Genomic DNA, 21,711 nt, shown 5'->3' with positions numbered 1-21,711 from the left:
GTTTTTGGGAAACTGGACTGTTTCTCATTCATGTTGTGAACATTTTATTTAGAGCTCTCATCAGCATGATGGTTGCATGATCATCTAGAATCAATATAGGTTGTTTTCACTTCTAGAAGACCTGAATGAATTCTTTAACTTGGCATTTGCAGAGGGGGAAATACATGTGTGTGTGTGTGTGTGTGTGTGTGTGTGTGTGTGTGTGTGTGTACCTGAAATATATATACCCGATAGAGTCTAAATAACAGAATGGTAAAATCATACTCTTATTGACTTGGTTATCTTAAGCACATGGAGATTAATGAAGCATGTGCAATGTTGTCTTGTCCCATTCATTCCCCGTGCCTCCTTACAGAATGATTTCAACCTTGAGTGGTTAAGAGCAGTCCATCTCATTATCCTGTCTTCTCTCTCATCTCCCTGGTAGAAATCTATTTATTGCCTCCTTTGCTGTCATGGTGATGTGACCAGACTGGAAGCAGGGCTTCACAGAATATCAGCAGTAATTTTACCATGTTCAGAGAGGAGTATGCTGCTGCTCCTGCTGCTCTTTAAAGGTCCCAATTTTTAACATCAGCTTTACTGTCTGCCAGAGGACTCTGGGGTTTGGAAAAATGCTTTGGTTTGGTTTGGTTGGGTTTGGTTTGGTTTGACTAGTGTCAAAACTGCACTGGCTGTGCCAGTCCATTTATTATTCATCACTCAGGAAAGCTAGTTGGTCAGTACTGTGTACATGTTGGAAACTATTTTTTTCCCAGTCTAACTGCTAAGGGAAGCCTTCCTTATGGATGTTCTGGCTTGTTCTCACATCCCCTCAGTGACATCACACACCATACCCCTCACTTAGCAGTAGAAAAGAAACCTCACCTCCTTTCAAGCTGCTCCTATCACAGGTCTCACCATACAAAGGAAATGCTGAGCAGTCATTCTCTGTTTCTCCCATAAAATTCGATCTTTTAGTCTATTTTCCTGGATTAAATTCATGTCTCTCTATGTATTCGTGCTTATTGGGCTACAGAGTTGTTCACATTGGCTTTACGGCTTTCAATTAAAGTGCTGGGTGTATGTATGCCCTGAATTTAAATTCTTACATTCAATAATTGATAATAGAATTAATTTATAACAACTTATTTTTCCAGAAAAAAATGTGGGCTCTCTTTCTCCACCTTTGTACTGAACACTTTGCTCTTGATTGTAATAGCAAAAATGCTGAAAGCAGTGAACTTTCACACACACCAAACAGCCCCACGGGAGGTCCAACCATCCTATTCATTGGCAGGAATGGAATTACACAGTGCTATCCCCTTTCCCAAGGGATGGTTACAGTGACTGGGCATGAGGGACACATGAGGCTTCAGATGAGCAGCAGGGAGTTTAAGATCACACTGGAACCCTGGAGCCTTGAGTCTTAAGGTAGTATATGGAGGTTAGGGAGAAGTTAGAAATGAAGGCCTGAGAGCAATCTACCAACAGCAGTTACTCTAAACTGTAGCCAGTACTCCACCCCTAACTTCTCTCAGAAGACTTCGGAAGCTACAGGTCCATTTTCCATTTAGACAATTGACTTTAGCTCCTCCCAGTCCTTAGCTCCTGAAGATATTCCCTTGAAAATATCTATACGATCTCTTGTTTCCTTTCCTTTCTTTCTTCCTTTCTTTTTTCTTTCTTTCTTTGTTTCTTTCTTTCTTCCTCCCCTATTCTCTCCTTTCCTTCCTTCTCTCTGCTCTTTTTTGTTGTTGTTGTTGCTTTATCTGTTGGTTTTGAGACAGGTGTTCTCTATGTAGCCCCAACTGTCCTGGTGCTCACATTACAGACCAGGTTGGCTTCAAACTCACAGTGTTGGGATTAAAGACTTGTTCTACAACTGCCCATCTACAGCCTGTTTTCAGTGATGCAGTCTAACCCACCACAATCCTTCACTAATGGAAATCTACACTGGCAAACTTCACTACTGCTCTCTGCCCACTTTTGCCCCACTCTCCAGACCCTAGCCACACTTTGGAATGCTCTCCATTTGCATAGAGTTTACACTAATTAGCATGGAAATTTAAAGCAGGGTCTTGTTGGTACTCAGCACAAATTAGTTATATATAGGGACAGTAGTTTGGTTGTTTTGTGTTGTTGTTGTTGTTGTTGGTTCCTCCCCCTTTTGTATAATTTTTTATTCATCTTCAGTTTATTCTGAAGCAGAAGCTTATATGAAGATAATTGTTCTGTTAACTCTGAATACCACTCTGTAATTGCAGAAAAAAAAAACACAAAACAAAACAAAAAAAAACAAAACAAAACAAAACAAAATCAAATGTAGCTGTTTTGTTGACATTCTAAATGCTTCTTAGTAAATACAAATTTTTGGTGGTGTTAGAATTAAAAAAAAAAAAGAATAATTCCTCTTGGTGCTTAACTGGGAACAACCAGGCCAGAGAGGTACCTACTGTTAAGCCATATACTGGCTTTTTGTTGTAAAATTATTTGATCTACAATGTACTAAAAGTTTATAAAATGACAATAAATGGAATGAAGGAAACAAGAACTTGCAGTTGCAAGAAAAACCAATGATTAAAAGCTAGGTGGACCCAACCAGGGGACATATGCTAGCTGATATGAGGCCCTTAACACTTACAGTCCAGGACTTCCGGGTCTGGCCTCAGTGACAGAAGATGCAGCTAACCCTCAAGAGACTTGAGGGCCCAGGTACTAGTGAGGCTTGGCTGGGTGGGGGTAGGGTGGGGACACACTCTTGGAGATGGGGCAAAGAGGAATGAGTGAACCAGGAGGGGGATACAGATTAGATTATAAAAAAAAGTATTTTTTTTAAAGTTAAGTGGACATTTTTGTAATATTGGTTTTTCCCCAAGTAAAGCTGTTTCCAACTTTCGTAGCCACCACTACCACTTGTTGCTTAAATTATGTATTTAAACTAAATTATAGCCATGGAAGTAGTTTATCAGTGTTTTTCTTTATTTCTGACAATGTATGAGTTGTGAGAAAATACTGAGTTTTTTTTTTCTTATTTCAGATTTACTATTACTATTAAACATGAGACTAAACAGAATCTAATTCTTGGAGTAAGAAAGCAAGCTTAGTATAATCTGAAGACATAACAAGATGTCTTACAGACTTAAAAGCTACAACAGTTACACTTACCTATGTTTTGTATTCTATCCCTTAAGGAGATATAGCGGGGCACACATTTCTCAGTGTGCATTCTTTCCGCATGAACCGCACGGAGACAACTAAATCTGTAATGCAATACAACATGGTCATATTAACCTAGTGGTGCAGAAAAGACCATCTGTACCAGCTTGGATGTGACTAAAATGCAGCAGCAAAAGAAATGCCTGTGCTATCATTGATTTAAGAGTGCTCCTGGTTGTTCTTTAGAAGGGGAGATTAATGCAACTGACGAGAAATGAGTAAAAGTAGGCACTGAACTTCAGTACATTGCAATAAAACTTGAAAGAATAATTGATTTGTAAACTGTAACTAAATTTCATGTGCATTAAAAACTAATCAAATGGTTTTGATGCAGCTCACTGATTTTTAACTTGGCAGTTTGTGTGAGCATATAAAAACGGTTTATAGAGATATGTAGAAATGCTTTCAACCCCCTTACATTGCTTTCTACCCAGATTTAATCTTATTTGTGCAGATTTCTTGCACTCCTCTTTGTATATTAATCCACAATATACTTCTCAATACACTTCCATTATGTCATAATACTTTACCAGGGAAATAAGTCCTATTTCAGTTATTTTTAGCATTACTAACTACTAGACTACAGGTGAAAAGTTGGCATAATAAATTTACCTGCTTAACTCTAAATTGTTCTCCAGCGAGCATTTTATGCATATTCTCTAGATGATGGTGGGCATCAGACAGAACTCTTCTGCGTAATCTTAACAATCAAAATGAAAAGCAACTGAAATCATGTCTAAAAGGGTGAAATTGATAAGATTTGGTCTGGTAGACAGGATATAAAGTTCCCATGACTTGTTTAGTTCTACTCAATTATAAAGTACATAAGAGCCAACACAGTTCCAGGGCGCTAAGATTACTATAATGACCAGAGTAACTATATATTCTAGCCCAAACTAAATACACTACTGACTCAGTTTATTATGTGTCTCCAAAACTCTCTTTGCCATGCACAGGCATTTTGTCAGAACTGAGGCAAAATAAGCAAGGCCTTTCTTACACGGGGTAGAAAAATGTTAATTGTAACATCACTGTGTGTATTATCATCTTATGTGGTGAAAACGGTGAAGAGACGTCAACTTGTTCAGAGGGAAAATCCTCTCTGTGGAAGCTCATCTGGGTTCTCCCTAAAGGATGAAGCAAATAGGCAGGAGGACAAGATCTTATAGAGAGGAGCACCAACTAGGAAAGGAGCACAGCCCTCCAGAGTAGTGGAAAGGTCATCATGACTGAACTCAAGGGGGCAAGAAGAGAACTGGAGAGTAAGGGTAGAGATTGTGTGCATGTACTAAGGAAGAAATATGGAGGGAGATGAGACTAGTCTACTTTGTCCAATGTGAATGTTTTAATATAGAGAATTCGTTGAATTTAGGCGAAGGTCAGCGCCACTGGTAATGTAAAAGTGACCTCCATCCGATGGCATCAAATCAGTTCAACCGTTCATTACAATGAAGGAAAACAGTAAAATGGAAAAAAAAAAGTTTAAAATTATCCAGATAGGTATATTGCAATGTCATTTGCTCTGAAAAATGGCTGAGTTTGAAGGTCTGTATCAGGAGACTAGGATTTGTAGTAGGAATCTGGGGTAACTTGCAGTTCTGTAGGAGGGAACATTGCCACCACTGGATATGCAGGTTTAGTTCAGAGTAGAAATCTGGGATGGAGATTACAGTACTTAGATTAAGGAGAGAATTAAAAATATGTGGATGGATAATATCACTCACTAATCATGTTTTCAAAATGGAGAAACCTGGGAGTGGAGTGGTGTTTTCTGGTGTTTTAGCACCGTCTTCAATAGATTGAGGAGTTCATGCAATATAAAACCTCGGTGTCCATGGTGGCTGGTTTCCATGACTTTTAAAGACAAAAACAAGATGGAAAATACTATTCTCTATGGACATTAACTAAATACCCAAAATGAGAGTGAAGACTGAAGACCACTACAGACCTACACTCTTTTGCCAGTACTGCAAGTTTCAACGTTGGGGATTTCTTGGAAATATTTCTTGGAAATATTAGAAATAATATTTCTTGGAAATATTAGCAACAGGATACTGTCAAGGGGATCTCAGCTTTTTGCTTTCTTTGAGGATGAAAGTTTTTGTTTTAATACCTTTTCATTCCTATTTTAAAAGACATTCTTAAGGCAAGGGCAGATGCAAATTCAAAGGATACTGATGCAATGCACCTTACTTGCTGTCAACCTCCTCCTTAAGAAAATCCACAGCACAAGTTCAGGTTTTCATGTTTTTCTTTGTTGCCATCCAATTTATATGAACAAATAAATTCTTGGGTTTTTTTTTTTTTTTTTGAAAATAGTATTACAAGTATTTAAAGTCAAAATGTATGTTATTCTTAAAAATGCCTTTGAACAACTTTTCATTAAAACATGAAAAATTTTCTAGTGTCTTAAGCCTCTCATAATATAGTATAAGATGATATAGTTTTTTCAACCAATCTCCTTCTAATGAAAATTCAGTTGGTTTCTGCTTCTGTGTCTTTGAATCTTAACGATGAATTGTTGTGTAAATGAAATATGAACTTTCTTTCTCATTTCAGGAATTTACAATCCACCAGCCATCTTCTGTAGTACTGAAGATAAATTTTATGTCCCCCTTATTTCCTGATAACTTGAAGCGAGGAAAGATAATTTTTGCATATTTTAATTTACAGAACTACTACTACTATGTTTATTTAGCTAATAGTTTAATACCAGATTCTTTAATTTCTATTTATTCAGCTATTATTTAAATTAATCATATTTAATTGAAATTAAAGTAATTACAATTAAATTTAAACAACATTCATTAAAATGTTTGTATTAGTATTGTTTTCAATGTATCATTCACTCTGATAAAGTGCACCATTGCACATCTCATTCTTAGATTTTGGAGCAAACACAACTGTGACAAATAATAAGTAAATAAATAAATACACAAATAAATAAATTCTTATCTTTACATCTCTTTGGCAGCCTATAACTTTTCAAGACTTCCAGTTGGATTAAGAAACCATTAGTAGACTATCTTTCTTTTTACTACCCAAACTGAATGTACAGGGCTGTTAAAGACAAAATACTATTTGGTTATAATACTATTAAATTACAATTACAGCCACAACTCTGCTGATTAAAATACTACCAAAGATATCTTCAAGTGTATGAAGCCCACCTCAAGCTCGTGTTTTTCTCTAGTGCTATCAAACCTTTACCATTCTTTATATACCCATTCATTCCTCTGTTCAACCCTTGATGGGGGTGCCATTTTTACATATAAATTGTGAGTATTTACTGAATACATGTTTTTAATCTGTAAAAGCTAAAGGTCCTGTGTTGTGTAAACAATACTTTCATATAATTGGCTTATTTTTTTAATTATCAAAAGCAAAATATATATGTGCATGTGTAAATGTATATATATATGTTATATATAATTGTTCTTAGAGACTTTTAAAAATATTTCTTACTAAAGCAGAATTAATTAAATATAGATTAACAGTTTTATATGGCATTTAAGTGTGAGTTGTGTTTATTAATTTTAAAACATATACTCATAGGGTAAGAATACTCTTTTCTGTCTTCCTTTGTAGGAAAACTTTTTGGATTCAAATTTCCTGGTCTGAGAGTTCTAACGTACAGAAAGCAGTCCTTGCCACAGGAAGACCCGGATGTGGTAGTCATTGATTCTTCTAAACACAGCGATGACTCTGTGGCTATGAAGCACTTTAAGTCTCCTACAAAAGAAAGCTGCAGTCCCTCTGAAGCAGATGATACGAAAGCGTTGATACAGCCTAGCCGGTGTTCTCCCTTAGTGAACATATCAGGACCTCTGGACCATTCCTCTCCCAAAAGGCAATGGGACCGCCTCTACCCTGACATGCTGCAGTCAAGTTCCCAACTAACACACTCCAGGTCAAGGGAGAGTCTCTGTAGCATACGGAGGGCATCTTCAGTTCATGATATAGAAGGGTTCAGTGTCCATCCCAAGAACATATTTAGAGATCGACATGCCAGTGAAGGTATGTACACAGAAAGATTTTTAATTCGGCTATGGGAATTTATTTTTACATTGCTTCAAAACTAAATGGTAATCTGTTTCTTTACAGAAGAGATGTGATTAAAGCTATTAAAAACACAAATCTTGCATTAAGATTTTTTTTTTTCTCATTTCCTCTTTGAACCCCAGTGAGTCATTTGGTTTCTTCTGGCTTCTTTATCAGTGTTTCTGAAACAGTGTAACCATTATCAGCCTGCTTCCTGGAGTGTTAATTAATTAATCCCTCATTTAAGATATGATTAGGTGGTGAATTCTATCATATTAAGCATAATTAATTTTCTTGGGTTTAGCCAATAATCACAACCTGGAAGAAAGAACAGTGTACCCTCCCTGGACTCTGTCACTGACCATGAGCTGTGTGTGAAGGGTATGCTTTGAAAGTCCCCAAGGAAGTCATCCATCTCTAGAATGATAGTGGATAACATTGTCTGAGTAGTTAGGATGCCTGCCCTACTTCTCATTTAAATCTCATAGCACTTCTGTAGGCTGGGAATCAGTTTGACACTCCATTTATAGATAAATAAACAACAACCACAGGGAAGGCAAGAAGAGAGCAGAGTTAGTCAATGCTGAGGCTCCTGTGGCCTCACTACTCAAAGGCAGTTACTTACCCTCACTTCTATCCAGTAGACTCCACCTTAAGGAAAGTCAGGTGAGTCCAAGGAGCCTGAGCAGCCCGACTGGATACTCAATTGCACTTTCCCAACTCTTGCAGAATTAGACTCATGAAGGGTCAGCTGCCCTTTCCCAGAATCCTCATCCCTTCACATGCCTTCACCACCTAAGCTGTTGTCATCTGTCCTTTCAAAAACGTAAATCTCCTCATGAGGATCCTTGCTACAGCATCCTAATCATTGTACCAAATAAGCAAAGTTACCTTGGAGACGGCTCACACCAAGATGATTTGCTAATTCGCACACCATACCATACATATTCCTCCTTTGCCACTTTGTTCTGTCTAAAACCCTCTTTGCTGTTCATTCCCTGACCATAGTTATTACTCAGCTGCAAACACTGGTTTCTCCCATTCCAAACAGGAGGAATCAAATGACTTCCTGAATAAAATGAAACTTTAGTTTTCAAAGAAGCGCATATTTTAGCATTTATTCTATAGTTGCCAGCACACAGCTATAGATGTACACAGACAGACAGACAAACAGACAGACAGATAGATATACAGATATAGATCAATAATGGTTGCATGTAAAAATATCAGACGTTAGTTACCATCATGGTGGGCACTTGAACCTGGAGTTCTTCGAATGTAGCACCCAGTTCAGTGTACAGATACTCAATACCATTGCCTTGGCATGGAGAGAATTGTGCACATGAATCATATTCTAATATCATACTCATAAGGATATGATGAGCTTCTTCCTCCATATACATTTATACATTGATTTAAACCAAAGTCTTAGAATTGAATCATATGGGGAAAATCTTTCTAAATGGCACAGTGAAATAGAAAACAAAACAAAACAAAAGAGCAGAAAAAAAGAAGTTGCAGGGTGTGAGGGGAGATTTCAAAAAGAGATAGGAAACAGAAACTGTCTCGGAATAGAAAAAAAGAGTTTGGAATAAGGCAAATCACAGAAACAACATTACAAGAATAATTAGCATGTCTACTTTAATCTGTGGTCTCAGAAGGGCAAGAAGAAAAATAAACTAATGACAATCCCCAAGCTAGATAACTATCCTCCAGACCACCTCGAAACATTAGGTTCAACATTTTCTGACCTAATGAAACCTCTATAAACTGGATTCTTTGAACAATGCATCCTGTGATGAATTATAATAAATTCAGTTCTGTTTCAAATGAACTGCACATGGTTTAGTTTGTCCCTGACAGTTACTATTCTACGCTTTAGCAAATATACTGAATCTTCAGAGTTTTCCCATAGGAAACTGAGTTTAGGGTAATAAATTTGAAAAGCCCAACTTCTCATAGTCATTACATCCTGCATGCCTGTGTTTCAATTTATTGGTATTGTACATGTTGTTTTAAATATGCTGTCTTCCTATCAGGTGGTCACCTCATGGTCCACAGTCAGTAGCACAGTTATAAGAAAGGGCAACTTGCTAGTGTTTGGTATTTTTAGTTTTCACAGTACAAGAATTGTATGTAGATAGATGTTTAATGCTATGACCATTCTTCATTCTCCTCTCTTCTTTGGGCTAAGCAGATTTCAGTAAAGTTTTGCTGCCCTACCAGTGTCCAGTCAGTGTGTGGCTGCTGACTGATAAAGTAACAGAACGTTCACCACAGTACTTCAGTCAAAATGATCTTTTGTTTAAGAAAAACAAACAAGCAAACAAAAACCAAACAAAAAAACACTGATATGCTTGAAATGAATTACCGTTCCTGGTGCTATATAACTTTATATATTTGAGAAATGAAATGCAGTTTACATTAGCTGGAAGACCTTCACTGTTGATTTTAGTTTCATGGATCCTTGAACATGAATAAGATATAAAATCCTAGAGGCACTAGAGTTGGAGTTGAGAATTTCCCCTTCAACCATGAAACTCTCCTCTTAAGTTCTCTATCTTTACAGTACTACAAAAATTTTATAGATATATTAGTAATTAAAATTTTACATAATCCTCTTATTTCTGTCTACTGGAAAGTACCTTGTAATTTTCCTTCCTAAGGCACATATTACTGAGAACTGTCAGTTTTTTTAGGATCTGTTTCAAGTTAACAATATGAAAATTTAGTAAAAATGTAGTATAAAAAAGGAAAGTTTAAAAAATACACATGGAAAATATAAACTTCAATTAGTTTATTATGACATTGAAGAATCATGAAATTAGTCTGCCAAAACACTACAAGAGTCTAACTGTTCTGCTTTCTGCTGGGACTGTAGATGTTCCCATCAGTATAATATATGATGCCAGGTATTTTGCACTTTAACATTGAAACAATTTGAGCCAATCAATCAACCAATCGATTAATCAATACAAAAATGTATTAAAGAAAACCAACAATGGGTATAAAAGAAAAAAGAATGAGCTGTCAGCTCATTCTAGTGTTCAAGGTTTTCACTCTTCCCCAGTATCAAAGCCTCTTTAACTCTATCCTACCTTTGCTGCCCTTTCTCTATATAGCATCTAGGTTTAATGAGTAAGCATGTGTTCGTGAGTGTGTGAATGCATTCATGTGTGTGTGCATGTGTGTGTGTGTGTGTGTGTAGAGCATTCTATTAGTTTTCAGAAGTGCTGGAAGGTCAAACCAGGGCCACATGAATGCTAATCAAGTATCCTACTCCAAGATGACCTCCACCTCCATTTGTAACATTTTATAATCATTTGCAAAACAGTTACTACTTTACTGATGACTTTAGGCTGCTCTGAGGGTGAAATTATTTCTGTGTAAACAATATCTCATTCAATGATCGTTTTTTGTGATTTGTTAAAAAAGAGGAGAAAAATGCCATTACAAGTCACATTTTATTCACATACTTCTGACAAAGGCAATGTCTCCTCTCACAATTGCATAAATCATAGCATTAAAATTATTTTCAAAATAAGCTTTGAAGTAATTATGCAATATCCCAAATTTATGACTATGCACAGAAATAAGATAGATGGCAACAAATGAGTACATTTCTCAAACCTTGTATAGACTTGGATGGTTTCTTATGCCTTCATTTATTTTAAGCTTCCGCATTTCAAAGCTGGTAATACATATTAATACATATTTTCAGTCCCACAGAGGAAACATTTAGATTTCTGCTCTCAAAATAAATCTGAAAATACTATATGCCAAGATTAAAAACAGGCTGTTTTAATATAAACAAATTTATAAACATTCTAGGCTTTATCCTACACTGTAAACATGTAAAATCTTTTTATACAATAAAGGCTTTTGTTAATATATTGCAATTATTTTTCCATAAGAATAATTTATTGAATACTGTTTGATATTTTTAAGGCACACTGAAAAAAAAAGTTTAAGCATTAAGAATATTTCTTGAAACTATCCAAATTTGATTAACAATCTATTGTTTAAAAAGTTTTGTTCCACACTAACATGCTAAGGTTTGATTACATAGAAAAACATTCCCAATGTGGGTCTCCTTTCACTTGTTAAAAGCTACAGTTGAGGAGACACAAAAAGTGGCTTTTGACAAGGTGGTAAGTTAACTTAATTGCCAGCAGCAATGCAGATCTTTCCCCAAAGTGCTATAATTTAAAAATCTGTAACTTGCAACTGTTTAGATTAAGTGACATAAGAATTACACTTTTTATAATGTTTATTGTGGTTGGTAATTCAATTTGTTCATCTTACTCATTAATGCTTTATAACATTTTCTATATACATTGGTTTTACTGACTGTTTCTACTAAGCTAGTTTGGTGTACTTAACATAATTTTAGTCTTCTTTCTTTATATTTCTCTCTCTTTTATCCTTATACGCTCAAAACAGACAATGGTCGAAATGTCAAAGGTAATGTATAAAATCAGATTTCACCATCTGGTGCTTAAAGTGCCCTTTACTTGGCATGTTAAGTTGCCTGCTGTAAGCCCTGTTGATGCCACACCTCCATGCTGCCCTCAGCTACTCCAGGTGCCTGGTGGAGACATCATGGCTTGGTTTTGCTGGAGACATGATTCCTTTCTCTGCTGTGCCATCAAAGCAATGATGAATGCCTTTTTAATCCTAAAAAACAAGGATGTAATGATTGACAGTGAACCCTTTCACAAATATTTGGAAAGAAACGAGTATGGAGATGAATATGTCCCAATGTAAAAGCAGCACGTGATCTGTTTCAGGGAATTCGTTTTCTCTTGAGTGCAGGATTAAATAAAATGACCGGAGGGCTCTATAACAGAATCGTTTCACTTGTTCCTCTTTTGTTTCCTTAAAACTAGTTTCACGTTCCTGGATGGCAGGGGGTATGGTTTTAAGCTTACTGTAGTAATATACTGTGCTTGCATGACAGTCATTCTCAATTTTTTCTCTCTATTATATTTCAGTCACATTAAAGTGTATTCTATATTATTCTAACCGCTGGCATGGTTTACAGCAACCACAGGGTTATATTTAACTGGGAGATATTCTGGATAAATTTGGATTTGGCTAAATATTTAAACTCCGATTCTATTTTGGCCTCCAAAGTGGATGCAAGGATCAAAATGTTTGGCTTGGTTTTTTGGCCGTGCATGCTGCTGTGGCTGTGTAAATGGTGACAGTGATCCATCCTCTGCATGTATGTTGCATGAACATGTCTCCACCAGTAACCATCATTACTCAGTAACTTACTGTCTTGGCCTCTTCTTTATGTCACTAGTGATCTGACCACAGTGTGGTTTTGTGTATTGACCTCTTAATTGCTTTCCTAATTAATTTGAAACTGCCATTGCTGATGACTGAGTAGGAGTAGAGACTGTAGACCGGTATGTGATCCGAATCCCAGTATAACTTGGGAATAAGTGAGACTGTGAGATCCTTTTTTTCTTGCCTTGTCTATAATTTTGTAAACACTTTTAGAAAGGTCTGTACAGGAAACCTCCAACAGTGAAATGAGATTTTATCTACATGGCTGTTCAGTCCTTGGTCTGTTCATTGGGACTTTAAAGGGAAGAACTGATTCCAGCTGATCATGGTAGTTTTAGTTGACAGTTCAGAGTGACTCCTCAAAAAGAAAATAAAGTCCTGCTTCCTGCTTTTTCCCTGGAAATACTAATGCATAAAATTAGTAGATGAGAAGGTATTTATTTTTCAGTGATTCGTTTAAAGTAAAGTGAGAAGTGAATCTACTTTGATTTAAGTCTTTTGAAAACTAGGCCGGACCCAAACTAGGAGTCCAGTGATTAGGCTATTATAATTCAGTGATAGATAGACCCATTTGTATGTATCAGCCCTGATCAAATCCAGAGCAACCAAAATAATAATAATAATAATAATAATAATAATAATAATAATAATAATAATAATAATAATAAGGTAGCAGGGTGTAGGGGAGAGAAAGGAAGAAAGGGAGAAAGAAAGAACCTACCACCAATCATCTGTTTGTCAAAATAAAGCCATTTTTTAAAATTGAGTCAACTATTACATTAAGCCAACCTTTAACTTTAATCAATCTGTTTTGTGTTAGAAATCCCAATCACCTGCTCTAAACTTGTTTTATGTGTATGTATGTGCATATATTTCAGATGCACATCAGTTTTACAATTACCATTTTCATAAAACTACAAATACAAGCAAGACGACTCATCAAGTTTGCTTGTAAAACAAACTTATGCTGACTCTAAGCCTTAGTAAGTAAAATATTATATGAGGAAAAAATTACATCTCTACAATGCTTTGAGCACAAAACATATCATTACAATTGAAGACCACCCTAGAAAAGAACACTGATAACCTTGTAATGCAGATAAAGGATTTGCAGAATTGCATTATTGCTCCCCTTAAAGCTCAGGTGCTGTCTAATTGTTCTGCACGAGAAATACAGACATCTTTGTTTTCAGAAGGGGCCATATGTTAACTTATTCTTGGGAAGTCTGTTTTAATTCCCATTGCACAAGCTAGCCCCAGCCTGAATTTTTCCTCCCCTCACTGACATGTCCTCTCCAGTGACCAGAGAGATACGTGCTCTGGCTGCTAGACCTAGAAATGTAAAATCTCACCAGCAAAAGACAGCCTAGAAAACTAGAAAAAGACAGCTTTGTCTTCCAAAACTAAATAATTCCCACCCAACCTTTTTCTTCAGGACATTTCTGTTTCCCTTCAATTGGTTTTCTTAGCACTCTGACATCTTAAACAACACTTAGTGTTATTTTTAGAAACTGTAACTCCTGGAGGAGGAGAAAAGCTACTTCATATAATTCGCATACTAAATGTAGATAGTAGAATTTGAGGCAATCTCTCTAGAGCATGAAAAGGATTTCTAATGTTACTTCAAAAATTCACAAATCACCCAGTGCTTTGCTTATCTGTTCCACATTCTAATTCATAGAGACAATGTTTACTATGCTCATCCTATTCAGTAAGTCATTGATAATGTGCCCCTACATTATTCTTAAGATCCTGGCTCTCTATTCCACGGGTTTCCAACTAGTTCATGATAAACTGCTCTCAAATTGGTAATTCAGCTCCATTTTAGCCTGGAAACGTTGGGCACACACACACAAACACACACACACACACACACACAGACAAAGAGAGAGACAGACAGACAGACACACACACACACACAAAGAGAGAGACAGACAGACACACACACACATACAGAGAGAGACAGACAGACACACACACATACAAACACACAGAGAGAGGCAGGCAGACAAAGACACACACACACACACACACACAGAGAGAGATAGAGAGAGAGACAGAGAGACAGAGAGAGAGAGAGAGAGAGAGAGAGAGAGAGAGAGAGAGAGAGAGAGAGAGAGAGAGAGAGGGAGGGAGGGAGGGAGGGAGGGAGGGAGGGAGAGATATCTGACAGAATTTGTTTCTCACACACTGCATTGGTCATTACATAGAAGCCTATGACCTTATCAGGATTTGCAAATTGATTCTTAGTGGTGACAGTCTACTTTAGCAAGCAATGTGTCATGCACGAACTGGAACTGAATCTGTAGCTACTGAATCCAAATAACTTGATGAGCACTTTTATGTTCTTTTCTGAGTGTAATGACACTTACTGTCTCGTGTATATTCACAGGGTTCTTTTGCAAATCTTCATTGCTAATGCTACATTGGGATTTTCTCAAGGCTAATATGTCTTATTAATCCATTTCTTTAAATTTATCAAAATTAAAGTTGATGTCCTCAGAAACACATCACCAGTTCAGCAAGATAGCAAAGGCCCTTGCTGTCAGGAATTCAAACCTGAGTCATAGAAACCATATTAAACCATGAAAGAGAGAGCCAGTTCTACAAAACTGTCCTGTGGTGTTCAAATGTGCATGCCTTGACATTTGTGCCCATAAATACATATCACACACACATACACACACACACACACACACACACACACACAACCACTACCACCACCACAAACAGCAGCAGCACCACAAAAAGCAATGATGAATCAATAAAGCATTACCTTAGTTCTATAAATTTAAATAGTTCCATACTATATATTTCAAGTATTTTAAAATCTAAAATCTGAAATCTAAAATCCTTCTTAGTTTGCTGAATCTCTGTCCATAGTTTGAAAACGTAGCTTATTATATGTCACCAGGAACTTGTACACAAGTACTGGATGGTTGGTGAGATCCACCTGACCACCTGCTTTCCCTCTTCTAATCACACAGGGGCACACTCACATTGTCATCCCATTTGACACCCTCAAAGAAAGTCAGCCTCCTGGTACACTTTTGAGTTCTCTGTTCCTTTCAACTGGATCTACCATGTCCCTTTATCTCTGCCTGCTCCTTCTCTTTAAATTAATTTACTTTGTTTTTCAGGCTAATCTCCTTTCTTTCATTAGAATCCCAAATCCCATCTGTTCATGATCATTGTCAGGGAGGCTGCCTATCACCTCTAAGTCCTCAGCCAAGGCCTCTCTGAATGTAGACCTAGGAGGTAGGAAACCTTATATTTAATCTCTGGTTTTTGACTCATACCCTTTGACTTCATCTCTTATCAGCTTAAGTTTAGAACTGGTGAAAAAGGTATTATTAATTCCTGTCTTAAAGCACTTGGAATTTATTCCACTGGAATTTGCATAGATTTCAGAGACATTTATGAGAACTTTTGCAGAACTGAAAAGACTTCTAGGTGGAAATATTTGACTCAAAGTCAAGAGAAGGAAGAACACTGCACTTTGCCACACAGGAGAAAATAAACTTGGAATGTCTTATCTGATGGGGGTACATAAACTACTTTAAATATAGTTATGCTGAACTCACTAAATATATTCATCCAAAAGAAGGTTTTCATTAACTCGTTCAGAACAAAAGTAAGTCCAAAACAAATAAACAGAAATGATTGTGTAGGAGATGGTTTTCAGTGTTACACAAGAGAAGCTAAAATAAGACTGTAAAGAAGCTGCAATTTCAGGGCACACCTGAGTAACACATTTGATCAAACAGTTCTCAGCTCTAGCTGACCCAGTAATCCTTTCCTCACAAGTTTCTGAAATGGAATTGTTATTTATCAAATAATAGCAAGATCTAACTGTAATATAAAAGGTTCACAAAGGCAAACAAAGCAATTTATAATTAATATGTATTATTTGAATATAAATACGCTGAGGACATAATTCAATAAGCTCAGTAGAAAGAGTTTGCTTTCAAGAAACTAGGGACATGACTGGCTATCCCATATAAAAATAGTAAAATGGAAGAGCAGCCATAGTGAATTATAATTAATGGGCATTTAACGAAAAATTTGAGTGTTTTAAATGCTCAGCATAATAAGAAACTAAGAGAACTTGAAAGGAGACCTAGGAAGTGTGATTCTCGTTCAAGGCGCAAGGTATTTTTCCCTTTATTTAGTCTTTAAAATGATTCTCTATATGATCTAATAACAATGAATCGGACAGAAGGTAGACACATCACTGAATGTGGAGGTATATCTTTATCTTCATGTTGAAAAAACTACCTTGCAAACCACATGCTTTGCTAAAAATGAGAAGTGTTAAAAGATGAATCTGCAGGTAAAGTAGTTACTGTACCAGAGTGGTGACCAGAGTTGGATTCCCTCACATTACAAGAACACACACATGCACATGCACACATACACATGTACACAAGTACACACACACTCGTAAAAATCATTAATTAAAAATTAAAATAAATAGATAAATAATGAGTAATGTTGGTACAAATGTCCAATGAGACACTATAGATAACTTGTGGAAGTTCTCTAAAGTCTTAGCAAGGTGACACCAAAAATCATATCAGATGTTTATCATTTTGGGTATAGTGTTCTTTCAGGAGGACATATGAATTTTGACGTTGGGAAAGGGATAATGATGTAAAATACATTATAAGATGTAAAATATTTTAAAAGGCATTTGACTCAGAACCTTAGTGTAATTTCTGTAATTACCTAAAAATTTAATATTTGTTCCCAGTTATAAAAGAATACTCAAGGGTCTTATTTTACACTTTTACACATGGCAAGAGTAGACACAAATTGTCACCAGAACTCTTAAGATTTTGTGTTGACCACTCAAATGCTGCAAAGATTACAATTCTATATAGCATTTTTTTTAAATAGTGGCATGATCCAATACAATTATGTGAGAGCATTAAAGCAATGTTTAACTTCACATGTTCACCATAGATGCAGCTCTAGAAATTTAATATTACTGCAGCCCTACAATGTATATTATTCTGTTTATTGGGAACATATCAGAGACTCAGATCATTACCAGCATTTAACTATATGGGTACACCTTTGAGGACACTTCACCAGTTTTCAAAGTGAGAAGAACTGTGCTACTCAAATACTTCCATCTTTATAACAACCAATAGGGACCCTGATGAATGTCCCTTGGGGGTAATAGTTCATACTCTATAACCATAAATAGTGCTAATTCTATGGAGTGATGAGAAGTAGCTACAGGATAACATAATACACTAACATTTTGCTGGCCTATTAACATTCTAGATCAGCTACACAGACAATTTCCTACAGAAGTGCAACATAAGAGAGCATATTCTAGAAATAAATTCAAATTGAAAAGGTAGAATTTAATAAATGTAATACAATTTCACTCTCTGCCTAAATGTCACCACTTATGACTTTTATTCATATCCCTAAGTACAGATGAATTAGCCAAGGAAAGAAAATACATCATTGCAGTTAGGAAGAAAACAAAAATGGCTAAGATGTCTGAAGTCCTATCACATGGTAAAGTTTTTAACCAATGTGCCTGATATGTAGGAATATATATATATATTATATTATATATATATATATAAACATGAAAATGCCCATCTGAAAAAATAGGAACAGAAAGTAGAGACTTTAATAATAATAAGGGTGCGAAAAATAACATTTCTGTTAGAAGATTTGAATAATGTGATACCACTTGAGGTCCTACTTCAATCTGTAGTTTATAGATAAAGAAGAGTATCCTTATGTGGATAGGTACATGCATACAAGCACTCGGTGGCATTCTTTTATTAAATAGACTAGATTCTCAACATGGGGGAAATTCAGCCAGGGAGGAAAAAATTGCAACTCATAACAGGTGGTGTTTGTTAGCTATAAACATTTTTAATTACTTTGAATTTTATAACTTAAATAATACAAATTTCCACAAACAAAACTGTATGTTTCTATTTTACCTAATAGTAAATGGATGATTGAAATTGTGGGTATTGTTCTTAGCATTGTTAGACCTGAATGAATTGAGTTATTTGAACCCAAAATACAGTCTTAAGAGTCAATTATTTTTCTCTTGCGACAGTGTCTCACAATGGTGCCCTCTCTAGCCTGGATTTACCTCCAACTCAGAGAGATCCATCTGCCTCTGCCTCCCAAGTGCTGCAACTAAAGGCATGCATGATCACTCCCATATTTTATTATAATTTTAATTTTGAAAGATTATAATATAATAACATAATATTCTCCTTCCCTTTTTCATAATCAACACTTTACTATGAGTCAAATTTTAATTTTAAGGCTCTTGAAAGATAAAACCTGAGCGGGCAGTTTAGTCTAGGCATAATGTAGTGGGCACCAAGAAACATCTGTCCTGTCCAGGAAGGACAAAAACCTGAGGACAACATGATGTTAGCCTTCAATAGCCCTGAGATCTACCTGCTTCTAAAATTAGCCTGGGTAATTGATCAGAAGCACCAGAAGACAGTAGTGGTAGAGCAAGTTTCAGATAAAAACATGGGCAGAAGTAACTAAAAGGGAGTCTTCCCACCTTGCTCTCTCAATCAAAAATATACTGTGTACACTAGTGTTCTTGGACATTTTAAATGATTCTTTATAATATTGAATTTTAAGAATGATAATGTGGAGCAAGCAGCAAATCCACCACATAAGAACTCCAGACTATTTCTTGACATCACAATTAGCAAACAGTAAAGCCTGAAGAATACGGCATTGGTTAGACTCCTCACCTTCAGCAGGCCCTCTTCCCAGTAGTCCTTGTAAGAACAGAATGAAAATGGTGATTGGGAGCTTTCAGCTCAGACATGATGTTTCCTAACTATGGCCGTGTCTACTTTAAGTTGTGTTTGCCATAGTAACATTCTTGTGTAGTCTAGTTATGGGGTTTTTCTATTTAAAAAAATATATAACTGAAAATAAAATAAAAAGATTTCAAGATCCCAAAAAGGATTCTGAAGATTTCAACATAGAATCAGATCAGGACTGCTCCTCGTGTGCATAACATCATCTTCAACTTCATCTAGATAAAAATCTTGTGGAAACTCTGTGGATCTTTTCATAAAGGTCATAGAAGACATGAGGACAGCAACTAGCTTGTCACCTCTCAGTGACGTATGGAAGACAGTAACTTAAACCAGGGATGTGTAAACTAAACATTCATACTTTCATGACCAACAGAATTTAAACCTGTTCATTGCTTCCTGAAGTAACCCCCAAGATGGAAAACAAGCCCCATGGAAAACATTTCAGGTAGAATCTAGCCAATAGCAGGGCCTAAAGGGGTTTTGTTTGCTTGACTTTTGTTTTGCTCTTTTTTTTTCTTCTTAGCTTTTAATAACAGAAGCTAACTCAGAGAAGAAGCTGACATTTGCACTACTAGTATCAAAAATTCCTTTCTGGTTCTCACGTGTCCTACTATGTAGCCAAAGATGTTCACATATAAACTGACTGCACTTTGTCACGGGAATCATACCAGTCATGGATCATTAGCAAGGCATTCAAGGCCATGTTTTTATTTATTTTTCATATTTCTTCTGGATATGATTTTTACCAATATTTTCCCATTTTTCTAGGACCTTTTAATCATATCAAGTCAAGCCTGTTGGGATCCACGTCCGATTCAAACCTCAACAAATACAGCACCATTAACAAGATCCCGCAACTCACTTTGAATTTTTCAGATGTTAAAACAGAAAAAAAGAATACATCCCCTCCCTCTTCAGACAAAACTATTATTGCACCCAAGGTTAAAGAACGGACACACAATGTGACAGAAAAAGTGACCCAGGTACGATGTTCTTTTACTATACATTTCAGCTGCAAGGTGGGCTATTTCCTATACCATGAAGCATATTTTTTCCTCCAATAAATAGTGGAAGTACATTTATCACAATAACATGAGATATTGGAAAACTCCTAAAAAAAATTCACAAAGCTAGCCACAATGACTTTTGTCTGTTACCAGAACTAAGTTAACTTGGTATTATTTATTGATGAGATAATAACCAAACTGTCTATTATACTTGAACTCGTATTGACTTTCTGCCGACCCTTACATTATAAAGCATTGTTAAAGAAATGTAACGAATGTTTTTATTGGAATTTAGAGGATTAATTGGGATTTGCTCCTAACCGTGACCTTTCCTTTTGCACCGACTCCACTAAATTGAGTTGAATGCAAACTGATGGAAAAGAGAGCTGTCCAAGATGACTAAACATTAGCGTGAAATGATGCATCTCATAGCAACAATATGTTATCATTTTTCAGATAAATATTGTGACTTAAATTACAATAAAGAGGCACTCTCCAAATGTCCTGCCTTGAGGAGTAGATAAAAATGATCTGTACTTATTAGGTCCAAATACCCACCTAAGCAGTACCTAGCTTTTGCTTACAGTGCACTTACAGTATTATGGATTCATGGCTCTAAAACTGTCAAGTAAGCAACTCCTCTACAAACAATTTAGTTTAGTATATTTGCCCAGCAAGTCTTCATATAAACATCCCACAGTAAAAAGGTAAATTTGACCTCGGTCCATATTTTAAGCATTGGAGATTTTGAGTTAATGAAGACTTTTTTTATTGTAACGACCACAGGGTATACTGCATTGTTACTTGCATACAATACCATACTAACTGAGATATGTATGACAGCGCTATGAATTTATTATGTTGGAAGTAATCAACCTGTGTTTGGTATTTTTTGAAAGCTTTAAAAATATTTATTTACTTGATGTTGGTTTGTTTACATCCCAAATGCTGCCTTTTCCTGGTACCCTCTCATGAAATCCTTACCCCATCTCTCCTGTCCTTCTTCTCTGAGAGGCCATCTCCCAGTCCTATATCCCTATTCCTTGGAGTATGAAGTCTCTCCAGGATGAGGGGCATCCTCTCCCACTGAGGACAGACATGTCAACCCTCTTCTGTGTATGTTTTTGGGTGGTTGCTTGGTCTTTGGGAGCTTCCAGGGATTCAGGTTAGTTGACATTGTTATTCTTCCTGTGGTGTTGCCATCTCCTTGAGAGCCTTCAATATTTCCCTTCACTCTTCCATAGTGGTCCTCAACCTCCTTCCAATATTTGCCTGCAGGTATGCTGAGTAGAGCCTCTCAGAAGCCTGCTATACAAGGCTCGTACCTGCAAGCA

The 21,711-nt window shown here is 36.3% G+C and overlaps 1 protein-coding gene across 1 annotated transcript in view; it reads left to right on the top strand.

Annotated features, from left to right (window-relative positions):
• The window catches only part of KCNH7 (potassium voltage-gated channel subfamily H member 7), a gene marked incomplete at both ends in the record, with an annotated part of 460,182 nt that overhangs the window by 302,475 nt on the left and 135,996 nt on the right, over window positions 1-21,711 (top strand). Inside the window, 4 exons of the mRNA XM_080927932.1 lie at window positions 6,787-7,215; window positions 11,683-11,703; window positions 12,129-12,152; window positions 20,139-20,353. Of these exons, the coding sequence (XP_080784058.1) occupies window positions 6,787-7,215; window positions 11,683-11,703; window positions 12,129-12,152; window positions 20,139-20,353 (689 nt within the window). The remainder of the gene's footprint in view (window positions 1-6,786; window positions 7,216-11,682; window positions 11,704-12,128; window positions 12,153-20,138; window positions 20,354-21,711) is intronic.

This window comes from Micromys minutus, assembly GCF_963924665.1.
Source record: "Micromys minutus genome assembly, chromosome: 13".
NCBI lineage: Eukaryota > Metazoa > Chordata > Mammalia > Rodentia > Muridae > Micromys > Micromys minutus.
Note: the sequence above shows the minus strand (reverse complement) of the source record. Positions and strands in the feature narration are given on the sequence as shown.